The sequence below is a fragment of the Diceros bicornis genome, chromosome 24 (genome assembly GCF_020826845.1).
Source record: "Diceros bicornis minor isolate mBicDic1 chromosome 24, mDicBic1.mat.cur, whole genome shotgun sequence".
Classification (NCBI taxonomy): Eukaryota; Metazoa; Chordata; class Mammalia; order Perissodactyla; family Rhinocerotidae; genus Diceros; species Diceros bicornis.
In genome coordinates, this window is record NC_080763.1 from 3,044,603 (window position 1) to 3,066,595 (window position 21,993).

Genomic DNA, 21,993 nt, shown 5'->3' on the forward strand with positions numbered 1-21,993 from the left:
TTGTTGTAACTGTACTTGACTCTGCTTTATTTATGTACCATTCTACCCAGATTTTGATAAGGATTGAAGTCTCTGATAGATTACATTTCATCTAATACTTAACTAGTATTTCTTAGAAATTTTTGGAACAAATATTGTTGAAATTATGTAATGGTTTTTTTAATTATAGGTATTTTTGTTCTGAAATCTACTGTATCTTTTATTACAATCTCAGTTTTCTTTTATTTGCATGGGCGTGATAGGCTTAATACTCTCTTTTAACTTTTTGTCTATTGCTAACATTTCAAGTGTGTCTCATTAACTTAGACAAAATATTATGGAGTTGTTTACTCTTTATAGGGTAAACAAATAGTCTATAGTTAATACATGATTGTTTGTAAGTATTGGTCTTTTTCTCCTGTTAAGTTTTTTTATTGCTCTTTGCTTTACCTTCGCTTGTATGATTTCTGTGGTACGTTTGAATTTGTTTACTTTTTATCAGAATTATAATACAACTTTTAACGTTAAAATGCATACTGATAAAATTGTTTTTATTCTAATATTCCTTTCTGTTTCAGAAAAACATAAGAATATTTATAAAAATATAGAAGATATATTTTTAATGGATGAAATAACTTAGCACAAAAAGGTTTAAACCAATGGTAAATGCTTAGTCCTTGTGGTGGCAAGTTGGGATCCTCTGTATGAAAGACCACTCAAAGGCAGGGTGGGAACAAAAGTTAAGCATATAGGCTTATATCTCTGGAGAGGAACATGCACAATTTTATATCTGGATAAGAGTGTAAAAGGAATCATTGTCTGATACTCAAGATCAGCTTGTCTTCCAGCCCAGTCAGCCATTTGCAAATAGTTCTCCCTCTCCCTCGCTCCCTCCCTCCCTCCCTTTCTCCCTCTCCCTTTCTCTCCCTCTCCCTTTCTCTCCCTCTCCCTTTCTCTCTCTCTCTCTCTCTCTCTCCCCCTTTCTCTCTCTCTCTCTCTCTCTCTCTCTCTCTCCTGAATTCCTAACAGTTTTAATTACTATGTAAACCTTTCTGTCCCGTATTTACTCAACCCTTAATCCATATTAATTAATGTATTGGGGTGGGAGGCAGCATCAGCATCTTGCAGAGACACAGTAACATTCAACTAAACTATATTTCTGATCTTTCTTGCAGACCAACTGATCCTATAAGACTAAAGCAGTGGTTTATGGTAACTTAGGCCATAATTAAAGAAATAAGGTAAAATACTATTAGTGTCTCTCTACCAACAACCTGAAATATGGCTTAAGCAGAATTTGGGGAGGATGATGGTAGAGAAATAGAGGTAGCATCATCCTCTGTAATAGGTATGATTGCCACCTTCCCAGTATTCTGTTACAGTTTCTCTCTTGGTTTACTGGGATTTACTTGATTCATCTTAAGCTGTGGTGCTTCTTTATTTTGCTGCCTTCATTACTCCAGTTCTTATGCCCCAAGTCTTATTTACTGTTCTGCTGCTGAGCTGACCGACCACACACTTGTCCCATTTGAAAAATCCCTGCTTACAACGTTGGGTTTATATCTTTTATCTACTCCTAAGCTCAAGTAGCTTTCCCCTTATACTTCTAAACACTTTTACTAGACCAGCCAGCATTTTTAGAATTATTTTTTATTTTTCCATGGCCAGAAGGTCCAGCCAGTAACAGCCATCTACTCCACGTTAGGGGTCACAGGAGCCAGAGATCTCATTTCATTGTGTCTTAGCAGCATGAAACTATTTTTGAAATTGTTTAGGCCTTAAAATTATCAAAGTATATTTTTTTAATTTACTGATTGAAACTACTTTATTTTCTTATTTTTAATGATTAGTTTGGCATTTTAATTTCAAATTGGAAATAGCATTTATGAGATGGTTTGAAAAAGTATGTGCTGGGCTCTGCTTCTACTAATGGCTGAGCAGCTTCTGTTAGATCAGCCTTCCACAGATAGCAGTGATCAAGTCTGGACAAACATAAAAAGCACTGAAGGCACTGGAAAGCAACCACTTAGAAGAAGGAAATGACACTGAGTGATTTTCGTTTTTTATAGCACTAGCCTGAGGGAAAGTCCCATCAATGGGTAGGCAAAACTTGAAGAGAAACCTGCTGTCTTACCTGCTTGAAGAATAAGAAGACAAAATGCAAGTAACTACCACGGATGGAAAGTGAGTGGGAAATCTCAGGAACAAGACAGCCAGATAGAGGAAGCCTCAAATTCTGATTTACAAACTCTGCAAATTTTTATCTGATACCTGAACTACACATGTGCAGGATAGATTCCAAGCACAGTTAAGAATAAAGGAATTGAACTGGGATTTCAGCTGCTATACATGCATAGGAGACAGTCTTGGATTTGAGTCTAACCAAGTTAATTGTTTCTAAAAAAACAAAGAAACAAAAACCAATACTTTTCAGAGGAATATAACAGAAGCCAGACTCTTAAACTCATCATTCACAATGTCCAGGACACAATCCAAAGTTCCTAGATATATGAAGAAATAGAAAAAATATAACTCATACTCAAGAGCAAAAAGCAAAATTCAAAAAGCAGTTCACAGAGACAATTCCCCCCTCATATGACCTAGTTGCTGGATTTATCAGACAAAGATATTTTAATAGGCTCAAGGAGGTAAAGGAAAATACACTTGGATAGATAAATAGGAAATCTCAAGATAAATAGAAACTATTTCCAAAAAAACCCCAGAAATTCTAGAATTAAAAAATGCAATATTTAAAATTAAAAAGTCACTGGTTGGGCTTAACAGCAGATGGGAGATGAAAGAAGAAAGAGTCAATGAACTTAAAGACAAAGCAATAGAAATTATCCAATCTGAAGAACAGAGAGGGGTGAAGGGAAAGATTAGAATAAAACAGAGTCTCAGGGCCTAATTATGTGTATTTGGAATCCCCAAAAGAGAAGAGGGAGAAAATGAAGTTGGAAAAAAATGTTTGAAGAAATAATGACCTAAAGTTTTAAATTTTGATGAAAGACATAAATTTACAGTTTCATGAAGCCCAGTAACCCCAAGCTGGATAAATATAAAGAAAATCTCACCTACGTTCATCACAGTCAAAGTGATGGCTTTTGGCTTAAAACCAAAAAGAAAAAGATCTTGAAAGCCAAGAAAAAGGACACATACATAAAGGAACATTGATTCAAATGATCACTCACTTCTCATCAGAAATAATGGAGGCCAGAAGATATGAAAACAATAAGAGGTTAAAAGAAAAATGTTGTCAACTCTGAAATCTATGTCCAGTGAAAACATTCTTAAAGAATGATGCAGAAATAAAAACATTTTAAGATAAAAACTGAGTGTTAGTTACCAGCAGACTTGCACTACAAGAAATGCTAAGAAAATTCTACAGATTGAAAGGAAATAAAATCAGCTTGAATTTCAGCTCTTCTGAAAGGAATGAAGAATACGAGAAATAGTGAATATGTGGGTAAATACAATTTCTTAATTTCTTTACAATGGCTGTGCAAAGCAAAAATTATATTAGGCTTACATATGTAGATGTAACATATAACTCTATGTGGGATATATAAAAACTATAGCATAAAGGACAGGGGTAAATGGACCTATATGGTTGCAAAGTTCTTACATTTTACATCAAGTGGTATGAATATTAAATATTACTTAGACTGTGAAAAGTTAAGGATATATATGTATTATACTCCCTAGAGCAGTGGTTCTCAAACTTTTTGGTCTCAAGACGCCATTAGAGTCTTAAGAATTATTGAGGACCCCAAAGAGCTTTTGTTTATGTAGGTTATATCTACTCATATATATATACATATAATATATACACCATATTAGAAATAAAATTTGAGAAATTCTAAAAACATTTATTAATTCATTTAAAAAAGAATAATAAATCCATTATAAGTTAACATAAATGATTTTTGAAAAATATATTTTCCAAAACAAAAAATATTAGAAGATTGACATTGTCTTAACATTTTGCAAATCTCTTTAATGTCTGACTTAATAGAAAACAGCTGGATTTTCATTGTCTGCTTCTGCATTCAGTCTGTTCTGATATGTTGTTTAGGCTGAAGTATATGAAGAAAATCCATCCTCACACGTATATGTAGTTGGAAAATGGAGGAAAATTTTAATAGCCTTTTCAGATAATTCTGGATATTCTTCTTTGATACTACACCAAACTCTGAAGTGGAGGTTTCTTAAAAGTTAGTTGCCATGTGGAATCTAAAAGAATATTAGTGAACTTTTTGTCCTCTCCATTGGTCTGTCTTGCACTTTAAATGATTTTTTGACATCATGCATTGATCATTTGGAAAAGAGTGGTCACAGATCTTCAAAATGTTGATACATTTCATTAGACAATATCCAAAATCACATTTGTTAATGTCACTATCGATCTCATCAGAAAAGTCTTTAAGTTTTGAGAAGCTGCCAGTCTTATAGTGAATACAAGTGCTTATAGGTTTTCAAAAATTTTCATTTTCACTTGAAAGTTCATATTTCATCATTGACAATAAGTATTGTCAGGTATTTTCTTTGAAGTGACAGGCTCGTTTGATTTAGTTTTGAAAAAATATATACCCAGCAACCAAGTCTGAACAACCACTGTTTGTCTGCCTTAGTTGTCTGTCAAGTAAAAAGTGTAGTGTTCCATGAAAAAAGGTGGCTAGTTCAGCTCACAAGTCAGACAATCATATAAGTGCTTTTCCTCAAGACAACCACTGTACTTCAGTATTCAGCAGAATTTCTTTAAGTGAACATCTCGTCACACAGAATATTATATAGACTCATTCTCTAGGGGGTATAATTAATAAATATTTTTACTGCTTCATCGTGGATATTCTTAAGTGAAACTGACTTTTTTAACTGGGAGAGCACAGTAATGAAGAATACAGTACAATTCAGTGCCACTGCCTTGATCTGTGCGAAGGCCCAGCAGTTTTGCCCACCATTGCTTTTGCACCATTAGTGAAAATATCAACACAGTTGGCCCAGGATAAACAATCCAGAAAATTTTTCAGCACTTTGAATATTTCAGTACCACTTGTGTTTCTTCTCAAGCATTGACTCAAAAGAATATCTTCTTGGATGATTAGTTGGTGCTGACACCAGATGAATACAAACAAAATTAGAATCTCATGTTCTGCCACATCAGATTCATTCATTTGTAAGACAAAAATATAAGTAGACAAGATATTAAATCACTATATTTTCAGTTAAATTTTTAAATCAGTGATTCTCTGTATTATTGGAAAAGAGCAGTGCTATAATTTTTTTTATGTACTTTCCATACAGCAGACATTCAGCAGCGTCAACTATATAAGGCTTTACTGGTCTCTCGGTTATTGTGTGTGCTTTACCAGCCAATGAAATATAATAACTTAGCCTGTAAAATGCTTGAATGGCTTTTTGATTTCTAGTTTGGAAAGTTATAAATACAATTTTTGGTGTTTAAAGGGCTCACTACACCTGCATTTAAAATTTCAATTCCTTTTGCTTTAAACTCTGAATGATTGGTCTCAAAAGATGCTGCAGCTTAACTTGGACCATAATACTATTCAAAAGTGTTCTATCGCACAAGACACAATAAGGTAGATTACTAACGTTTAAAAGGCTATTGGAAGATAGTTTTCATTTGATAAAACAAAACAAGAAATCAGTTTCACCCAGTTCCTTTGAGGTAGATTCTTTTCTTTATTGAGTCAGAGAATTCAGACATTTTCATCTTTCTCAGCATCTTAGAGGTAAACAGGGAAGCTGTGTTGAGAAACATATTTTTTTATTGTGGTAAAATATACATAACATAAAGCTTATCATTTTAACCATTTTTTGTGTGTGTGTGAGGAAGATCAGCCCTGTGCTAACATCTGCCAATCCTCCTCTTTTTTTTTTTTTTCGCTGAGGAAGACTGGCCCTGGGCTAACATCCATGCCCATCTTCCTCCACTTTATATGGGACGCTGCCACAGCATGGCCTTGCCAAATGGTGCGTCGGTGCATGCCTGGGATCCGAACCAGCGAACCCCGGGCCACCACGGCGGAGCGCGCGCACTTAACTGCTTGTACCACCAGGCCAGCCCCTCATTTTAACCATTTTTAAGTGGACAGTTCAGTGGCATTAAGTACATTCCCATTGTGCAACCATCACCACTATCCATCTCCAGAATATTTTCATCATCCCATAGTAAAACTGTGCCCATTAAACAATAACTCCCCATTCCTAAGCCAATAATCCATTCTTAAATTTAAAAAGTTATAATTTTTTGAAGGTTTTTTTTTTTTAATTTTATTTTTTCCCCCCAAAGCCCCAGTAGATAGTTGTACATCATAGTTGCACATCCTTCTAGTTGCTGTATGTGGGACATGGCCTCAGCGTGGCCGGAGAAATGGTGCGTTGGTGTGCGCCCGGGATCCAAACCCAGGCCGCCAGCAGCAGAGCACATGCACTTAACCACTAAGCCACAGGGCCGGCCCTAATTTTTTTCATTTTAGAGTAAAATATATTTAATTTCTCTTTTTGTGTGTGTGAGGAGATCAGCCCTGAGCTAACATCTGCCAATCCTCCTCTTCTTTTTTTTTTTTTTTTTTTGCTGAGGAAGACTGGCCCTGGGCAAACATCTGTGCCCATCTTCCTCCACTTTACATAGGACACGGCCACAGCATGGCTTGCCAAGCAGTGCGTAGGTGCGTGCCCAGAATCCGAACCAGTGAACCCCGGGCTGCTGCGGTGGAGCGCGCGCACTTAACTGCTTGCGCCACCGGGCCAGCCCCTGTTTAATTTCTAAAATGAGTTTAATATCAAATTTTAAAATTTAAGTTTTTGAAGAAAATTCTTAAATGTTGTAAAACAAATCTATAAAGTGTACTTATTCTTGTTGTGTTTCTATGTAGGTACAAGGAAATTTTAGGATTTCAAAACAACTATTTACTGGATGATAATGAGGTTTCAGCAGGTATAGCAAGTGATAACCAAAGAAAACTAGCAAGAACCCAGGAAAAATATGGAGAACAAGCTGAGTTAATCTCTTAAAATGCACATATTTATACTCTAATTCTGTTGTGTCAGGAATTCTAGAAAACACAAGAATACACATGCACACAGTGTTGACATCATCACATATCATGTAGCCTCTGGAAAACTGCTGTACATTCAACAGAGAAGGAGAGCATGATAGGCGAATAATGTCTTAGTATTTGCTTTTAATTATTTTGATTTTGATCTTTAAGGTCCCTGGACTACATTTTAAGAACTGCTGCCCTAGAGCAACCACTTAAGGCTAAAAACAAACAAAACAAAACAAAAAACAGAAAAGTATAGTAAAAAATCCAATAGGGGCTGGCCCAGTGGTGCAAGTGGTTAAAGTGTGCGTGCTCCACTTCAGCGGCCCAGGGTTCACAGGTTTGGATCCCAGGCGCACACCGACGCACTGCTTGTCAGGCCATGCTGTGGCAGCGTCCAGTATAAAGCAAAGGAAGATGGGCACAGATGTTAACCCAGGACCAGTCTCCCTCAGCAAAAAGAGGATTGGCTCTGGATGTTAGCTCAGGGCTGATCTTCCTCACACACACGCACACAAAAAATGCAATAGATAAATTAAAATGGAATCCTAAAAAATATTTAGTTAACCCAAAGAACACAGGAAATGATGGATAGAGGAACAACAAACAGTACCAACAACAAAACACAAGAGAGGCAAAGAGAAAATAAATGGTAAAATGTAAGATCTAAACCCAAACATATCACTAATTATATTAAATGTTAATGGACTAAACACTTGGTTAAAAAGTAGAGACTGTCAAAATGGATTTCTGAAGAAACAAGACCCATCTATATGCTGGCTTCCAGAATGCACTTTTGAAAATAAATAGATGGAAACTAATATACTATGCATTCAGTAAGCATAAGAAGGCACTTTAATAGTAGATAAAATAGACTTCAAGACAAAGAGTATTACTAGATATCAAAAGGTACCTTTCCTCAGGAAGGAAAGATTATTACCAAATATAAAGAAGTACATTTCATCAAGAAGACATAGGGGCTGGCCCAGTGGCGCAAGCAGTTAAGTGCATGCACTCCACCTCGGCAGCCGGGGTTCGCTGGTTCAGATCCCGGGCACGCACCAACGCACTGCTTGGCAAGCCATGCTGTGGTGGCATCCCATATAAAGTGGAGGAAGATGGGCACAGACGTTAGCCTAGGGCCAGTCTTCCTCAGCAAAAAAAGAGGAGGATTAGCAGATGTTAGCACAGGGCTGATCTCCTCACAAAAAAAAAAAAAGACATAAAAATCATAAATGTATACATGAAGACAAAATACTAAGAAGTAAAGGGGAAAAAAGACTTACCAAATAGTAACAAATAAAAGGAAAAAATCTCCACAGTCATAGTTGGAGGTTTTAATGCCCCATCCTCAGCAATTGATAAAAAATCAGTAGACATAGAAAATCTGAACAACACTATCAACATCCTTGAGCTAATTGACTTCCAATAACTGGGGAATACACATTCCTTTCATTGAGCATGGAAATGGTCATCAAAATAAACCATACAAGAGCCGGCCCCATGGCTTAGCGGTTACGTGCTCGTGCTCCGCTGCTGGTGGCCCGGGTTCGGATCCCGAGAGCGCACCAATGCACTGCTTCTCCGGTCATGCTGAGGCCACGTCCCATGTACAGCAACTAGAAAGGTGAGGAACTATGACATACAACTATCTACTGGGGCTTTGGGGAAAAAAAGGAGGAGGATTGGCAATAGATGTTAGCTCAGAGCTGGTCTTCCTCAGCAAAAAAAGAAGGATTAGCATGGATGTTAGCTCAGGGCTGATCGTCCTCACAAAAAACAAAAAAGAAAAAAAAAATAATAAGCCATACAGTGGACCATAAGACAAGTATCCAGACGTCCAAAAGAACTGGAATCAAAGAATGTTCTCTGGCCACAATGCAATTAAATATCAATAACAATATGATATCTAAAAAAATTCAAATATTTGGAAATTGTACAACATACTTCTAAATAACCCATGGGAAAAAGAAGAAATCACAAGGAAGATTAGAAAATATTTAAAACTGAAGTATAATGAAATACAATATACCAAAATTTGTGGGATGCAGCTAAAATAGTGCTTGAAGAGAAAAATAGAGCCTTAAATGCTATATTAGAAAAGAAGAAAGATATAAAATCAGTGATCTAAGGTTCCACCTTAGAAACTATGAGGGAAAACCAGGAAAAAGTTAAAAAATAAAAAAATTAAAAAGTAAGCCCGAAGTAAGGAGAAGGACTGTAGTAATAAAGAATAGAAATCAATGGAACAGAAAACAAACAATAGGGAAATTAAAGCCAAAAGCTCATTCTTGGACTAGATCAACAAATTTCATGAACAGAAAAAAGCAGAGTGAAAATACAAATTGCCAATACTATGAACGAAAGAGGGAATATAGACATTAAAAGAAAAATGAGGGAAGATTATGAACAACTCTGTGGGCAAATTTGACAACTTAGACGAAATGGACAAATTTCTTTAAAAATACACCTTGAAATTGATAGAAGATAAAATACAAAATCCAAATAGCCCTCTATTTATTAAAGAAATTGAATTTATCAAAAATTTCCCTCAAAGAAAACTCCAGGCTCAGATGGTTTCACTGGTTAATTCTGTCAAATATTTAAAGAAGAAATAACACCAATATTAAAGAAACTCTTTTGAAAACAGAAGAGGAACACTTTCTGACATGTTTTATGAGGACAGCAGTACTCTGATACCAAAACTCGACAAAGATATTACAAAACAAAAGTTACAAACTAGTATCCCTTATACTTAGAGACGCAGAATCTAAGCAACATTTAAAAAGGATAATACATCATGACCAAGAAGAGTTTATTCCAAGAATGTAACATTGGTTTAACATTTGAAAATCAATGTAATTCACTGTATTATGAGAACGAAGGAGAAAAACCAAATGATTGTTTGAATAGATGTAGAAAAAACATTTGACAAAATTCATCACCCTTCATAATTAAAAAACAACAACAACAAAATCTCAGCTAATAGGGAATAGAAGGAATGTTCCTCAATAGGATAAAAGACATCTATAAAAAAAACCCTACAATCAGTATCATACTTAGAGTATTGAATGTTTTGTCCCTAAGATTGGGAACAAAGCAAGTGTGTCCACTCTCACCATTTCTAGTCAATGTTCCAATAAAACAAGAAAAAGAAACAAAAGGTATAAAATTGGAAATTAAGAAGTAAAACTGTCTAATTGCAAGTAACATGATTGTTTATGCAGAACATCTTAAGGAATCAACTAAACAACTACTAGAACTGATAAGTGAAATTAGCAAGTTCTCAGGATACAAGGTCAAAATACAAAATTTACATTGTATTTTTATTTATATCAGGAGCAATCAATTAGAAAATGAGATTCAAAAAACGACTCCATTTACAATAACAGAAAAGAACAAAATCCTTAGGAATATATTTTCCAAAAAAACAAACAATACCTCTATATTGAAAACTACAAATTATTTCTGAGAGAAATTAAAGAAAACCTAAATCAATGAAGACCATTGTTCATGGATTGAAGATGCAGTATTCTTAAGATGGCAATTCTCCCCAAAATGATCTACGGATTCAATGCAGTCCCAATCATAATTCTACCATGAGGTTTTTAAAAATAGAAATTGATTCTAAAATTTATATGGAAATGCAAAGGACTTAAAATACGTAAAGAGTAGTGCTTTTGGGTAGAACTTTCTGCAGTGATGAAAATATTCTATTTCTGCACTGTTCAGTATGGTAGCTAACTAGATGTAGCTTGAGCACTTGAAAGCTGGCTAGTGCGACCCAGGAATTGATTTTTTTTTCGTTTGTTTTTTTTTCGTTTTCTTTTTCTTTTGGTGAGAAAGATTGGCCCTGAGCTAACATCTGTGCCCATCTTCCTCTATTTTGTATATGGGATGCTGCCACAGCATGGCTTGATGAATGGTGCTTAGGTCCACTCCCAGGATCCGAACCTGCGAACCTAGGTCTGGAGCGTGTGAACTTAACCACTACGCCACTGGGCCAGCCCCTGATCTTTTAATTTAATTTAATTTAATTTAAATGTAAATACTCACATGTGACTAATGGCTGTTGTATTGAACAGTGCAGAAAGTAACCCTGAAAAAGAAAAGAGCTTATGGGCCGGCCTGGTGGCTTAGCGGTTAAGTGCACGCGCTCCGCTACTGGTGGCCCCGGTTCGGATCCCGGGCGGGCACCGATGCACCGCTTGTCTGGCCGTGCTGAGGCCACGTCCCACATACAGCAACTAGAAGGATGTGCAGCTATGACATACAACTATCTACTGGGGCTTTGGGTGGACAAAAAAGGAGGAGGATTGGCAATAGATGTTAGCTCAGAGCCGATCTTCCTCAGCAAAAAGAGGAGGATTAGCACAGATGTTAGCTCAGGGCTGATCTCCCTCACAAAAAAAAAAAAAAAAAAAGGAGCTTACACTACATGACTTTGAAACTTAGTAAAAAGCTACAATAATTAAGACAGTGTGCTATTGGCGTAAAATAGACAAACAGATCAGTGGAACAGAATACAGAGTCTAGAAATCAATCCACACATAAGGTCTTTTGACTTTTGACAAAGATGCTAAAGCAATCCAAAGGGGAAAGGGAATCTTTCTAACTAGTGATGCTGGAACAGCTAGATACCCACATGAAATAGAGTGAATCTCTAACTCCATCTTATACTATACACACAAAAAAAATTCAAAATGGATCACAGACATAAATATAAATGAAAAAAGTCTGAATCTTCTAAAAGCAAACGTGGAGAATATCTTTACAACTTGAGAATAGGCAAAGATTTCTAAGGTCATACAAAGTAATCACAAAATAATAAATTGATAAATTAATCTAAATTAAAATTTAAAATTTCTCATCCAAAGACAAGACAATGAAAATGCAAAGGCAAGCCATAGACTTCAAGAAAATATTTGCAATACATATATCTGATAAGGGACTCATTTCCAGCGTATATAGCGATCTCCTACAACTCAATAGTAAAAAAAAGACAACCCAATTTAGAAGTGGTCAAAGATATGAATAGATTCTTCGCAAAGAAGATACACAAATAGCCAGTAAGCACAATATCATTAGTCATCAGGGAAATGCAAATTAAAACCAAAATGAGATACTGTTACCCCGGCCCCTGACCCCATATGACATTAACCACACCCCTGCTCGGAACAAGCCTAACACATTCTCTTTAGCTTACAGGAGACCACAAGGAGAGGAAGGAAGATATGGCCACTTCTTCATTCTTTGGCCATTGAATAAAAGCTTGTGCCATTGAATGCTCACTTTCAGTTTTATTTCAAATCCACGACACCAAACAGAAAAGAACCCTCCAGAGAGGATGGATTGTGGCTACCAGGCGCACCCACGGGTCCCTCCTCAGAGCTCCTCCGAATGTGGGTTGGAGTCCCACCGGAGTGAGGTGAATTTGGTAACAATACTACTACACATCTATCCGCTTGGCTAAAATTACAAAGATTGACTAATGTTATCTAGGATGTGGAGCAACTAGAACTCATACTCTTTGGAAGTGTAAAATTGTACGTCCATTTTGGAAAAAGATCTGGCAGTTTCTTCTATAGCTGAACTTATGACCCAGCAATTCCACTCTTAGGTATTTACCCAAAAGAAGTGAGTGTATGTCCACAAAAAGATTTGTATAAGAAGGTTCATAGAAACTGTCCATCAACAGAAAAAAGTGGATAAACTATCATACAAACAAGCTCGTATAATTATACAGTGATTAACTGCCCTTGTTTCCCTGAGACTGGGAATTTTTGGGGGATGTGAATGTGGGACTTCAGTGCTAAAACAAGGAAACTCTTTATTTTTTATTTTTTTTATTTTTCCCCCAAAGCCCCAGTAGATAGTTGTATGTCATAGCTGCACATCCTTCTAGTTGCTGTATGTGGGACGTGTGGCCTCAGCATGGCGGGAGAAGTGGTGCGTCGGTGCGTGCCCGGGATCCGAACCCGGGCCGCCAGCAGCGGAGCGCGTGCACTTAACCGCTAAGCCACGGGGCCGGCCCACAAGGAAACTCTTGAGCAAACCAGGAGGAGTTGGTCACCCTGATTATCCACCTCAACAGCATAAAGACCTAACTACTGACACGTCCAAGAACATGGATGAATCTCAAAACACTATGCTGAGTAAATGAAACCTACAAAAGAGTTCATACTCTGTAATTCCATTTATATGAAGTTCTAGAGTAGGCAGAACTAAGTTGTGGTAAAAACAAAAGCAGGAGAGTGTTTGTGTCTGGGAGTTTGGCTGATGTGGAAGGGTATGAAGGAACTTTCTGGAGTGATAGTAATGTTCTCTGTTTTGGTAGAGATTTGGGTTACCCAGGTGTACACGTTTGTCAAAACTCAATGAATGGGGGGCCAGCCTTGTGGTATAGTGGTTAGGTTCGGCATGCTCCACTTCAGCAGCCGGTGGTCACAGGTTTGGATTCTGGGTGCGGACCTACACCACTTGTCAGCCATGCTGTGGTGGTGACCCACATACAATATAGAGGAAAATGTTAGCTCAGGGCAAATCTTCCTCAGGGGGAAAAAAAAACCCTCAATGAATGGTAAGTTGAAGTTTCTGAATATCTGCATTCTAAAAATTCCTGTAAGCAAATATTGAACTGTAGTTAATGATTTGCATACTGAATTGTTAATGATGTGCATACTGGAGTGAGGTGTCACTCTTCTTTGCTTGTCAATGTGGAATTTCTAGAAAAGTGCTATGTCGACATCAGAGATAGAGGAAGGGAGAAGCACTGCTCGAGGATCGTTCCTGAGTGGGATTGTTTGTTATGACTCTATTCATTTTAGGAAGATTTTCTTTAACTTGTTGACAACACTTTCCATGTTGCTGGATCCTTATTTCTTATTTAGTAATCCTATATTTTGCAGGAAGAATCTTACTTTGTTTTCTAGATCAATGAGCTTCTTTCATTGTTTTATGTATGTAATTTGGCTGCAGTTTTATTTTATTAATTGCTTCGGTATTATTGGTTCTTTGCTCTTTTCTCAAGTTCTTATAATATTTACAAGTATAAGCCGAGACTCTCCATATTATGTCTTTTTAGCAGTCATTTTATTTCTCAAAGCAGTGACTCGAAACTTAATGGTTATTTTAAAGGATGGTAATGCTTACAGCATTCTAACTTTTCTTAGTACCTTTTCTTTAATAATATAATACTTTTAAAATTGGAACTGGATTGGGTTTAGATTAGCTTTTTTATTAACAACATTTATTTTTTTGGATTCACAAAAATTAAAATGTGCATTGTAGAAAATTTTAGGCTTGATTTTAAAAAATTTTAATCTTGCTAGGGTTTTATTTTCACACATACTTTTTGTTATGGTAGTGGGTTAAGGTATGTTTCATCTTGTACGTATGTTTCATCTTGTAGTTCTCTTTCTTCTCATTTGTCTCTTTCTTCTCATCTCTAAAATGTATTGTTCTTATGAGGAAGTCAGTTATAATAATGGTTCTCAATACTACCAAACCCAGTGCACCCTTCTAATAACATTTTTAATAACCTGTTTCTATCCTGAAATTAATAAGTTGTTTAACCTACACACATAACTTCAAAAATTCAATGTAATTGCCCTGATTGTAATCTAAAGAGGAAATAAAAGGAAAGTAATTAATAAATATTTCAATGTGTAAATTTTGGGGCATGATGTAGTAGTCAGATGCTTGTGTCTATACAGAGACACTGTGAGTGGGACAGCTACAAATGCAGACTGTCATTGGTATGTTGCATTGGTGCCTTACGTACCACAGCAGTATTGCTGTCAGTTTCATGATTTTCAGAAATATTTGCCCATTCTTGATACAGTTCTGAACAAAACAAAGGACAAATTTCCCTCAATTTACATGTTATATGTGTTTCTGGAAGTGTTGGCATCTATTTAAACTATGCGAACATAAACTTTGTTTATATGTAAAACAGAGTTAGGTTCTGGCTCAGATCGTTATAAACAGGTTTTCATCTTCGTGAATGTCCAGGAGGACACTGGAAAGTTATGCAGGTCAGAGAAGAAGTCTCTAATGTGGAGAACTCTCCAGTGAATTGCAGGTCATCTAGCATCCCTGGACCTTGTGCACTAATGCCATCATTGCCCCTTAATCATTGTGACAGCCAAAACACAAACTTCCAAAACACCATATTGGGTGTTTTTTGAAATGGATATCTTTGGCAATTGTGTTACTTCTCAGAATAATGTTTTTAATGCATAAGATATATAGGATTACAAAGGAAACCAATTGTATTGAACTACAGGCCCCAGATTAAGAATCCTGCAAAGGGTGATATCACACCCCTCTCCAGTATACACTCCAGTTGAGAATCAGTAAGTTATAAGGGCATTCTATGTTTGGGGAAACAGAAAGGGCCTTAGTATTAAAGTATTGTGAGTTTGAAAGTGCATTTGGGTGCCTATATTATTTTGTCATCAACAAACAGCATCAATAGAGGAGTAACATCAACTCTCTAATAGAATGAAGCAAATAGCATAGGAGCTATATTTCTATTCTAATTTTGTATCTGATTGGAAATTAAATGTATCAAATAGACCAAAGGTTCTATTTCCCATTCTTTTCTCATTATGACTAAACTCCCTCTCTGATTAATATCAATTAAAGCTCAGTTCTTTCGCCAACTTCTTTATTTATATATTACTTAAGGGAGTAAGGTGACCTTGGCAGAACAAAATCTTCCTCCAGCTGCCATTGGGCAAGTTGGCAAAGAACTTAATCATATTAACAGAGTAGTTTAAACACAAGTGGTTCTAGAATAGGAATTGTAAAGCAAGATAATCAAGAGTTTATTTCAACAGGTGCTCACTCAGTGTTTTCCAGGAGTGCACTGCAAGAGGTGACTATACTGTATGTGGATGAACAGTTTGTCATGACAAATGTGCTGAGTATCATGATGATGATTTTTATTTCTTTTAGGGTATGTCTCTGTGCCAGACTGTCGTCGTAGGCTCTGTAGTCATTCTTCTCTACTCTTCAAGAGCATGTTATAATTTGGTGGTGATCACCATATCTCAGGATACATTAGAAAGTCCATTTAATTATGGCTGGGATAATCTTTCAGATAAGGTGAGTATCTACCATGTATTGCCAATCTAATAATATGATAATGAAGTTAGCCTTAACTAGGAGAACATTTTAAGTGTTTGACTTAACAAACACTTTTATGGAATTTCTAGCTACTATCAGTAATCATACTTAAAGTTCTATGTTTAAAAATCCTCATTTAAGATCATGTGGCACTTGAAATCATTCTTCAGAGAGAACTTCTTCCAAAGGAGTACTTTCTTTTCTTTTTGTAAATAATACTAATAGTGCCATAAACTTATTGGTCATCAACCTATTTTATTAATTTTTTAAAGGATAGTGTTTAAATATCTCTAGATAAATTGATTGCCTGTCATTCACTAGTGAATATGGGTATGTCTTTAATTTGTTAGGATGAAATCGATTCTCTCTTATCCAAGAACTACATATAACCTAAATATTTGGTTGGTTTAGATGTTTAATGACTTTATGAATATCTGGCACTGTCAGTCTTGATCATTGGAGAAGGCTCACAGTTCCTTGGGCATCCGGGTGTTTGCTGTAGTCATGCCCAGGGCTCTGGCTGTGCATGTTTAACTTCCCAGCATTCTCCACCCCCTTCCCAAAAGTGCAACATGACATAGCTATATCTCTGTCTATATCAGTGTAATTTTGTACTGAACTTAAGGCATCCTGGAATACTATTTTATCAGAATTTCAGTTACCTAAGGAGAAGGAATTTTCACATGTGGGTGCATGTGGCAGATTCTCTTCACTGTTGCCCACTTCTCACTCCCAACATCTGGTAGAATAGAAACAAATTCAATATGGAGTTTAGGCCCAAAAGTATATTTTTAAGTAGCAGCAGAGCTGAGCAATTTACATGTTACATTTCTTCATAGGTGTAACTCAGGATAAGTGCAATTATTTTACCTATGGGGTAGCTGGAACCAGCAGTCTCTTTAAAACTCTCTTCAGACAATGGAGCCTAAAAATGAGATCACTCCATGTTATCCATATATTAAAAGTATTTTCATTAATTGATTCATTGAAAAAGTTAATAACTTTATTCTACTTCACATCAAAGCATTTTTATGTCCTTCAAAGAATAAATATCATTACATAAGAAACCACAAAATATGGAAAATTAAATTAATTTTATATGCTTGTAGTTGCTATGTTTTAACTTACCCTACCTGAAGCAAGTTAATTGTAGAGGGTGATTGCTTATACATAAAACAGATTTTAAAATGCTCTGCCATTCTTTATTTACAGGCTCATATAGAAGACATAAGCGGAGAAGAGTACATAGTATTTGGAATGGTCCTCTTTCTATGGGAACATGTGCCAGCATGGTCGGTGGTACTGTTTTTCCGGGCGCAGAGATTAAACCAGAATTTGGTATGATATCATAATATTCCCTAATACCTGTTCTCCTTATTTTTAAAAATAATGAACATTTATATTGACTTTCTATTTTTGACCAAGTTTAAGACTAAAAAGCATTATAGATCCCAGCCTCCTTTCTTAGTTGAAAAGTAAATCTTCACATGCTATCTCATACTTTGTTCACAGACACCTGCTGGCATGATAAATAGTCACAGTTATAGTTCCAGAGCTTACTTTTTCGACAATCCAAGACGATATGATAGTGATGATGACTTGCCAAGACTGGGAAGTTCAAGAGAAGGAAGGTAGATGTACTGAATTAGTACTGAAATAGATTGAAAAGAACAAATCTAAGCTTTAACCCAAACATGAAAAAGGTGATTTGGTGATATATGTCAATAAATAAGATCATTTAATATTGAGGCTTAGAGCAGTACGTAGATGTTAGACCTGTGGTGGGACCTGTACTATACATAACTATCCTCTAACTCTGTGCCCCTATAGTACCTTTATTTAAGAAATGCCTTTGGGTAAAATGGTACCATTTCATTTCAGGGTCCCTTGTTGGTTCAAAGCTGGGAGGGTTGATGAGCAGGGAAGGAATACTATTATAGTGATTATATATGTTTCTATATCTCTAGTGCTATTCAAAATCCACAGAGAACTGCTACAACTCTTGGGAAGCTTAGGTGTCAAAGGAAATCTGTGCCCTCCTTATTCCAAAACCACTGCAAGTCCATACCATTAGCTGTGTATCAAGGCAAAGTGAAAGCCTTAATGCACACCTACATCATGCTCTGAGCTTGACACAGCATCTTCTGTAATCCCAACTTCATCTGGACAAGTAACCTCAGGTTTTTGAGCCTGTTTTTCCATCTGTGAATAGGGATGATAATAGAACCTATCTGATAGGATTGTGTCAAGATTAAATGAGTGTATGTGTGTGTGTATACATAATTATACATATATATACATACATACAAACATCTCCTAGAATAGAGCCTAGTACTTAAGTACTACATTATTATAATCAAGTTCTACTAGTTCTGAGTATATTTATTCATACTTTTGTAATATGTGATATAGAATCAAGGATATTAGATAAAAGGCATTAAATTTTGTAGAAAGCCATTATGTTATTTGGCAAAGAATATATTTCAATATATAACTGTATTGTAAAATTCCTTGAAAACTAAAAATGCCCAAGTGACTTATTATATCCTGATCATAGTCCTATGGCTTTTTTGCCTTTTTTTGTTGCAGTTTATCAAATTCACAAGGTTTGGGCTGGTATGGCAGCATGACTGGGTGTGGCGGCAACAGTTACACAGTCTCTCCCCACCTGAATGGACCCATGACAGATACTGCTCCTTTGCTCTTTACTTGTAGTCATTTAGATATGAACAGTCACCCTAGCGTATACGTAACACCACAAAACTGACAGCATTACCAAGTCGTGATTCTTCAGTTGTGTTTCATCAGTGTGTTTTACTCTGCGTGTTTCAATTCCATCTACATGAACATTCCATTGTCTGCTGCAACTGAGAACAAAGCCTGGAAATGTGGCTGTGTTCAGCAGAGGACACAGCTGGTACTTTTGACGTCTTCATAGTAAAATGAAGTAAAATGGAAAGTTGGGAATGGGAGAAAAGAGGGAATAGATCTTAAGGCACTTGATGGCCTCCACACATCCTGACTTTGGAACATCAGATGCATATTTGCAGTTTTATCTTTATTCTGAAAGAGTACACTGCAGTCCCAAAGTCATACTCCAGTGTTTACACGGGGATATTATATCGTACACCAAATGGGAAGGCAATTTCCTACAAAAATCAAAGCCTTTATATTCAGTGGTGTACTCTATGTGGAATTCTTACCCAATAAAAATTTTAGTGTAAACATTGCACAGAATTAAGGCATAAAAATGTATCATTCTTTTTAAAAATCTAAAATATATGTGATCATTGAAGATCTCTTAAGCATGATTGTAAAATACCACCTGAAATTATTCAATCATTTTAAACAAATGATAGTAGTAATCCTTACAGTGATGACCAGCAGTGTTCTTTGGAAAGCCACAGTCATTTCTTCAAGAGGAAAGTATACCAGTAAAAATTACGTGGCTACTTTGAGTAGAATTGGTTGAGTGATTATTTTGTATGATTAAGATATATGTGGTAGTTTAAGCATGATTCTTCAAGAAAGCAATAGTGATTTTTGCATACGGAGATTTTGGTGGAAACTTCTTGGGACTAAACAAGTTTACAGATGAATTGAAGAATTATTCATAAATGTATAATTCTAAATTAAAACATGAATACATTTTCACAAGCATTCAATTTAGCTGAACCAAGATATAGCTGATCTTACCTATTTGAGTCAGGATTGTCCTCAGGTAAATTAAATCATCATACATTATTGCAGTGAACTCAAGTGCAATACTTTGTAAGACATATAATTCCTTCTTTACTTTTCATATTTTTATATCTTGTATATGGGCAAAGCCAAATTAAATTTAATTCAAATTAATTCCAGCAATAGACTAAATGAGCAAACTTGTGTAAAGGTACCAGTTAGGTAAGTGTAAAGCCCGTGGTTAACAATATGGGAATACTTTTAGAATTACATTAAAACTGTCTTGAATGCCCTATCCCAAATCTTAAAAAAAATATGGTAAGCTAAGGTAACAGCGAATTTTAAAATGCACTTTCTACCCGTGTCCATATGGAAAGAAGCAGAGGCTGAAACCTCAAGATGCCAAGGGGCCAGGCAGCAGAGGCGGTCACGACACACGCAAGGGCTGACTGCATGCGCTGTCCTGCTGGCCTGTTCCTTCAGAACTGGAGCTCACACAGCTGTCCTTGGCTGTCTGCTACTTTGATTAGAAAGTTATGTTTCATTTCTACTCTTACTTAAAATACCTTTCAACTTTTTAATAATTGATTTAGTAACTTCACAGAAGTGTAACAGTAGGTGAAACCCCAAGGAATAAATGAAATTTTAGTGCTTTTGGTCTTTGGAGAGGCTGGTACACAGCCAAAGAAATTTCTTTTTTATCATACAAAATGACTCTGAATTTAATCAGAAGCATAAACTTATAAATGTTACTTTGAGCTTGCTTGTAATAAGTTCTCTCATTGTAATCAAATTATTTTAAAATTTACAGTACAGAAATCAACCTTGGTATTATTAACATGACAATATTACATGCACTTAACTGAGTATATTTTGATTACAACTTCAGTTATTTCTTTTCAGAATGCTAACTAGTTCAAAGTAATAAAGTAAATGTTTTCTAATAAGGCTTCCCTAGATATAATGTTCCTATTAGACCAGATAAGTAAAGATTACATTTTAAAAATATTTCGGATAAAATAACTTGGTTCTTTCAGCTGCATCAGTTGATTCTTCCAAATTTGAGATCAGTACGTTTATTCTTATCACTAAGGGTACCTGAATTCTTGCATTTGTCTCCTTATACACCTCTCCCACAATACATCACCAAAGACAAAGAAAGATGAGCTTCCAGCCCAGTTTTTGCTTAAAAATTCCAAAGCACTAGGAGCACTTTAAGTTTGGTCTCGCAAGGAGTTGCTGATAAGATCAAAGGGCTACCGATTCCCTGTTCATCCTGCACTGAAGCACGAGGACAATTTCAAACCTTCCTTTTTGGTTCATTAATAGAACAGTGAATTTCATTGCTTAAGTGTGTAATTCTACAGTGATTAGCAGTATTTGTTTGTATGGTTTCATTTGGTGGCTATTAATTTTAATACTCGTACCACTCGTCATAGCTAGTTGTGGTTTTATGAAAGATGTAATTTATAGCTCAAGCGGCTTATTTATGCATAGCTGCCTTTTTTGTTGTTTAACAGTGTTTCTCAGCTATATAATCAGTTTCAAACTGGTTGTAAAAGTTTAGCTGTGGCCAATGAATGTATTTATTTGTTGTTTCACTAAATTGTAATAAAACACTACTGATAAAAATAAAAGTGTTTGTGCTTTTATGTGGACGTCTGGTTTTCTTAATCTCTCTTAATGGACCACACTGATTGAGCTTCTGTCATATAAGAACCCTAATGCTACCAAAGAAAAGAGAAAAACATCAAGATTACAAATGCTAGTTTGCTGTTAGTGAGCTTATCATTACTTTTAAGTCTGGATGTCATGTCACTTAGTATTACACACTAATTTGATATGAAATGCCATATTTTTTTTTTTATAATTTTATTTATTTTTTTCCCCCAAAGCCCCAGTAGATAGTTGTATGTCATAGCTGCACATCCTTCTAGTTGCTGTATGTGGGACGCGGCCTCAGCATGGCTGGAGAAGTGGTGCGTCGGTGCACGCCCGGGATCCGAACCTGGGCCGCCAGCAGCGGAGCGCACGCACTTAACCGCTAAGCCACAGGGCTGGCCCTGAAATGCCATAGACTTTAAAATACCAATATGTTATTAGATAGTACTCATTTATTCAAACATTAAGCTAA

The 21,993-nt window shown here is 36.0% G+C and overlaps 1 protein-coding gene across 1 annotated transcript in view; it reads left to right on the top strand.

The window, feature by feature from the left end:
* The window catches only part of GPR137C (G protein-coupled receptor 137C), an 86,189-nt gene extending 64,853 nt beyond the window's left edge, over window positions 1-21,336 (top strand). Inside the window, exons 4-7 of the mRNA XM_058566930.1 lie at window positions 16,008-16,157; window positions 17,391-17,516; window positions 17,691-17,809; window positions 18,768-21,336. Coding sequence (XP_058422913.1) covers window positions 16,008-16,157; window positions 17,391-17,516; window positions 17,691-17,809; window positions 18,768-18,945 — 573 coding nt within the window. The 3' untranslated portion in view covers window positions 18,946-21,336. The remainder of the gene's footprint in view (window positions 1-16,007; window positions 16,158-17,390; window positions 17,517-17,690; window positions 17,810-18,767) is intronic.
* The last annotated feature ends 657 nt before the right edge of the window (window positions 21,337-21,993 follow it).